General features: G+C 36.7%; 1 protein-coding gene across 1 annotated transcript; it reads left to right on the top strand.

The window, feature by feature from the left end:
• The first annotated feature begins 508 nt into the window (after positions 1-508).
• LOC126484956 (V-type proton ATPase 21 kDa proteolipid subunit c''-like) lies at positions 509-1,054 on the top strand. The gene has a single exon (XM_050108558.1). The coding sequence runs from the start codon at positions 509-511 to the stop codon at positions 1,052-1,054; it is 546 nt and encodes a 181-aa protein (XP_049964515.1).
• Positions 1,055-4,742: the final 3,688 nt, after the last annotated feature.

The raw sequence follows: 4,742 nt of genomic DNA, 5'->3' as shown, positions 1-4,742 counted from the left end.
AATATCTGTTATATAGTCATAAAATCGCAGAAAAATAGGTCTACAGAATCAAGCCTTAATTATAAGGCGTCTCGAAATTTTTAAACATATGCAGTGTCTCTTACTAATATGATAACTATAATTAGAGCAACATAGTATGTACCCATGAAAAGTTACTATCCCTCCTCTCACATATTTTTCTTTGCATGCGTAGCAACACGAGTAATTCACCCTCGCTATTACACTATCAACAAGCGGTGAAACACAACAAAAACTCTTGATATTATAAACTTCAAACGCTGCAGAAAGCACACACGCACAGCGAAGTCCCGAATACACGTGGCAAGCCTGGTTTAATGTTGACAACATGCGCAGAACGCAATGCTCACTCCAGAGATATTTACTCTATGGCTTTGAGTGAAGTTAGTTATCTACGTCTGACATGGCGGTAACGATAAGGAAGGTTCTTTTTTATGTTAGTTTTTGTTTGTTGTTGTCTGTCGTGATCGCTGTACCGTTGTTCTACATGATGGGTGCATCCTCTCACGCTCCAGACGTTTTCTGGTTTTTGACAGCGACAAGCCCCTACATGTGGGCCATAACCGGCATAGTATCTTCTGTGGCAGTGTCCATAACTGGAGCGGCATTGGGCATTTATACGACTGGAACCAGCATCGTTGGTGGCAGTGTGAAGGCTCCGCGCATCCAGACGAGGAATCTCATCTCGATCATTTTTTGTGAAGCAGTTGCTATTTATGGCATCATCACAGCTATAATTCTCAGTGGCGCAATGAAGGAATTCCAACTGGATGAAGCAGAAAGTAATCCAGCATTTAAAGAGAGAAACTGGTTTTCTGGTTATTTGATTTTCTGTTCTGGGCTCAGCGTGGGGCTGGTGAATTTGTTTTCCGGTTTGTCCGTTGGGATTGTTGGATCAGGAGCAGCATTAGCAGACGCCGCCTTTCCAATAGTATTCGTCAGAATGCTTATTATTGAGATATTTGCGAGTGCAATTGGATTGTTTGGTCTGATTGTTGGAGTTTACTTAACTTCTAAAATACATATGGGTGACTAACAAAGAAATTGGGTGAATTGTTAACGTTGTCTTATCACAGAACGTAATTACTGTTACTTCAGCAGTTATCTTAAAACTGTAGATACTAGTTATATAAGAGGAATTGTAAATGTAGGATTACGTGTACTCGGTTAGTTCTGTTAATCATTATGTATTGTCTTCTATTAGTGTACTATATAATACTTAAATTTACGTGTATGGAACCCTGGAGAAAGTGTGTCAATTTCTTATCATTAATACGATTTATGTTATCTCAAGTATCGAAAATATACTAACGCTTTTATTATTAAACGTTCTATTAGCTTTTTCTGAAATAATATCTTGTTGTAATGAACCTGCCATTTTCGTAAATTGCCTTTTTTATGAGTCGTAATTCATATGTACCATACATTTTGACGTTCAGTTAACGTCTGGATTTTACATAACTTTATCATGCCTGATTCAAAGACTAACAGTAATATACCAGGTATTAGTTATATAGTAAGGTTACTTTCTTCATCACAATGTCATCTCTGTGTAAGGAAGATTCTGCTTTGACGGACCATATTTAGCACAAACAATGAGGCATATGCTACGCACCTGTTTGTTCCAGGAAATACATTTTTAACGAAATATGTAAAAAATTATGTTCCTATTATTATTCATCTTTTTGAAGATATATGCATGTCCCTTGTGTTATCAGGAATACATATTTGTCTGCTGTGACGTTTACATGACAGTAATACCGTAGTATGAGGCATAGTATTATAGGAAGCGCAATGTAAGAAATAAGTATTTCAGATATTAATTACTACATACTTTGTTACATATTCACACTTTCCTTTTCTCCAAAAATTTTTAATGTTTTCCCAAAATCTTTTAAGAGTCAAGATCCAAAGTAAAAACACGTTATCATTTAATGTGTTTTTACTTACAATCGTGACTACTAAAATGTTTGTAAAAAATTTTAATCATTGAAAAATTTAGATCGCTTTTCTCCATCTGATTTTGTTAGAAATTTAAGATTTTTTTCCGTACGACACCATTATGTTTTGTGCTTTACAAGCAAGATAGACTGTTCGCGTACCGTCGCTCTCTGAATAATAATCTAAAGGAATACACAAATGGTCTTCATGGGTATCAAGCGAAAATTGTAGCACAAAATCAGTCCAAACAACAGTGATATTCAATTAACTGTTACCAACTTATACATTTCAGAAGAATCAGTCGGTCTCAGAGAAACTTTATGACCCATTTACGTTTTACCAAATTAAATTTTTTTGTGTGTTTTTCTACCTAGGGTACACAGTTTAAAATTTGCATATATTTTCCCTTTAACTGAAATTAATCTGAATGACGTTACTCATGCCAACTTTTTTTATACGGTACTGGCATCTTAACGTCCATATTCTACAAACGTCCATATTCTACCAAGTAACAAAGAGCGTTGTAAATTCGGAGGATACTCTGTTGCGGAACAGTAGGGAATATCAGTATTAAAATTGGTAATAAAAGAGATTTCATTTTCACAGCTGGTACATTAGTGTGTTTCAAAACACGATTAAAGCTCTGATTTTCTTAAAGAATAAATATGTTTTATACAACTGTAAAACATTCAGTGAATTGAATGAAACACAACTCAATCTTCTGTTACTGTTGATATTACGAGCATGGACTGTCGAGTGCACACTTCTTCCTCGTGTGATTCTCAATTCTCATTTAAAACGTTGCAAATTACCGCACTTGTTCTCTGCCCTCGTCCCCCACCATATTCCCATCTCAAACGTCTTGCAGCAGTACACTTCTCGCTGCTAACAAAGACTCGTGATGTTCCATGCAAAAAGTCATTATTTTCGCTTTGTCATTCCTACCTGCAACATTATTCAAGTAACTGTTATTATCCGTCTACGTTTTCTCTACCTCTCGACTCCTTCGTTACGAATCTGCAGAAATTAGAACAGCTAGGCTGACCATTCGTCCCGGTTTTGCTGGGACAGGCCGATTTGCACATAATTGCCCTCGTGTCCCGAGAAAACCATTCGGGACACCCAGCTGTCCCGGTTTGTAATCGAGAAACAAAATACGTTCAATAATATACTCATTTAATTAAATATTTGAGAAAAACTAGTTTCCTAAACATAGAACGTTATAGAAATACATATTTTTTACAATACCTCCTATAGACTTAATCGGATTTAACTGTTCTTGTGCCTAAAGGAAGAGTAAGAGATGCGTTGAAAAGAAAAACCTCTTAACTTGCCGACCTTCCACTTTATGGCCCTCAAGACAAGTGAAACTAAAACCAAAGGTGGTATAAAGGTACATCACTTAAGCCATTTCTCCTAACGAGACTGCAGCCACGTGGAAGTTAATTTTACGAAGAATGTGTGCGATGCGGCTTGTGTTAATAGTGCTTATTGAATATTGCTTCGCATATATGTACACTTGCACCACAATCTGCAGTCAAACGAAATATTTAAATTTTAGTATGAAATGTATAATATGTATCTGATTACTGACTGTTAACATTACACAGTTTCTAGGTTTAACAAATTGTATCGACGTACCTACTGACTAAATATTGCAGAAACCATATCTGAGCCATGACAACAAAAAGTATAGAGCAGTCTTTTTTATTGCTAAAGAACAGAATTTTATTTATGTGTAATGTACCTACTTATTGCTTTCGAATTCACAAAATGAAGATAAATGCTTGCTATGGATTTTCCACATGCTGCATCGTCTTAGGCCTAGTATCGATTTCAAAATATCACAAAAGGTGACGAAAAAGGTAAGCGTAAGTGTAGCAATAAAGTTACCCATAAACACAAACATTTGTGTTTTTCTCTTTGAAATTTGGTCAGCCAAGACTTAGTGCAAAAAAGCATATTTCCCAACTTCTGCAACCAAACATATAGCACGGTAGCAAACAAACGTGTATTCTGAGCGAAAAAAGTGACTCGGTAGATCTTATATCCCGGAAGCCATTCAGAATCAGACCTCCTGAAAGAGTTTCGGCGTCGATTCGTATGCAACGTTCGTTGCGTCTGCATTTCCGGCAGGAAGCTCAAAACAGCTTCTATTAATATTATTGGCAGGCATTAGTGAAATATTCTGAGATATCTTCTTCCGCTCTTTGAAGTGTCGTTTCGTTGTGTGGAGCATCTTTTCTCAACTCCCTGCATGCCCGCTCAGAAAGCATAAAAATGCTAAACTCCTCGTGACGAAACTTCTGGATCTTAACATTTTTATTACCACTCAGCCATTATTAAAGGTTTCGTTCATTTTCTCATTGTTTTTCAAAAGCGTTACAGGGTTCAGAGCAATACATCAGCTCATACAACCACATTGACCAATTGCTGATAATTTTACTATGTATGCACATGAGCAACTGGGAACTCGGTATTTTCTTGTGTAAGATACGTACGTAACAAAGTATCTTGTTAGGAGCCCCTGGGATTCGTTCATTTACGAGCGAATGCATTAACTGCCTAATGGCAGAACTGATTCGTCGCTCCAAAAGTCCGTAACAGGTTGCGGGCAGACACTGGGCAGAAATCCCCGGATAGTCAAAATCCAGTAAACCATGGATTGTTTAAAGAATTGAACCCCCATGTATAAAAAAGCTTTAAAAGTCCGTTTACTTTACAAATGAGTTAAGGTGTTAAATATTTGACGCAAAGCATGTAAGCGAGAAAAAGTTTAGAAA

The sequence above is a fragment of the Schistocerca serialis genome, chromosome 6, assembly GCF_023864345.2.
Source record: "Schistocerca serialis cubense isolate TAMUIC-IGC-003099 chromosome 6, iqSchSeri2.2, whole genome shotgun sequence".
Taxonomy (NCBI): Eukaryota; Metazoa; Arthropoda; class Insecta; order Orthoptera; family Acrididae; genus Schistocerca; species Schistocerca serialis.
The sequence above is the reverse complement of the archived record's forward strand: the minus strand, read 5'-3'. Positions and strand labels throughout refer to the sequence as shown.

Bases quoted from the DNA above. Each gene is read 5' to 3' on its own strand.
- LOC126484956 (XM_050108558.1), top strand. From the start codon at position 509: ATGGGTGCATCCTCTCACGCTCCAGACGTTTTCTGGTTTTTGACAGCG.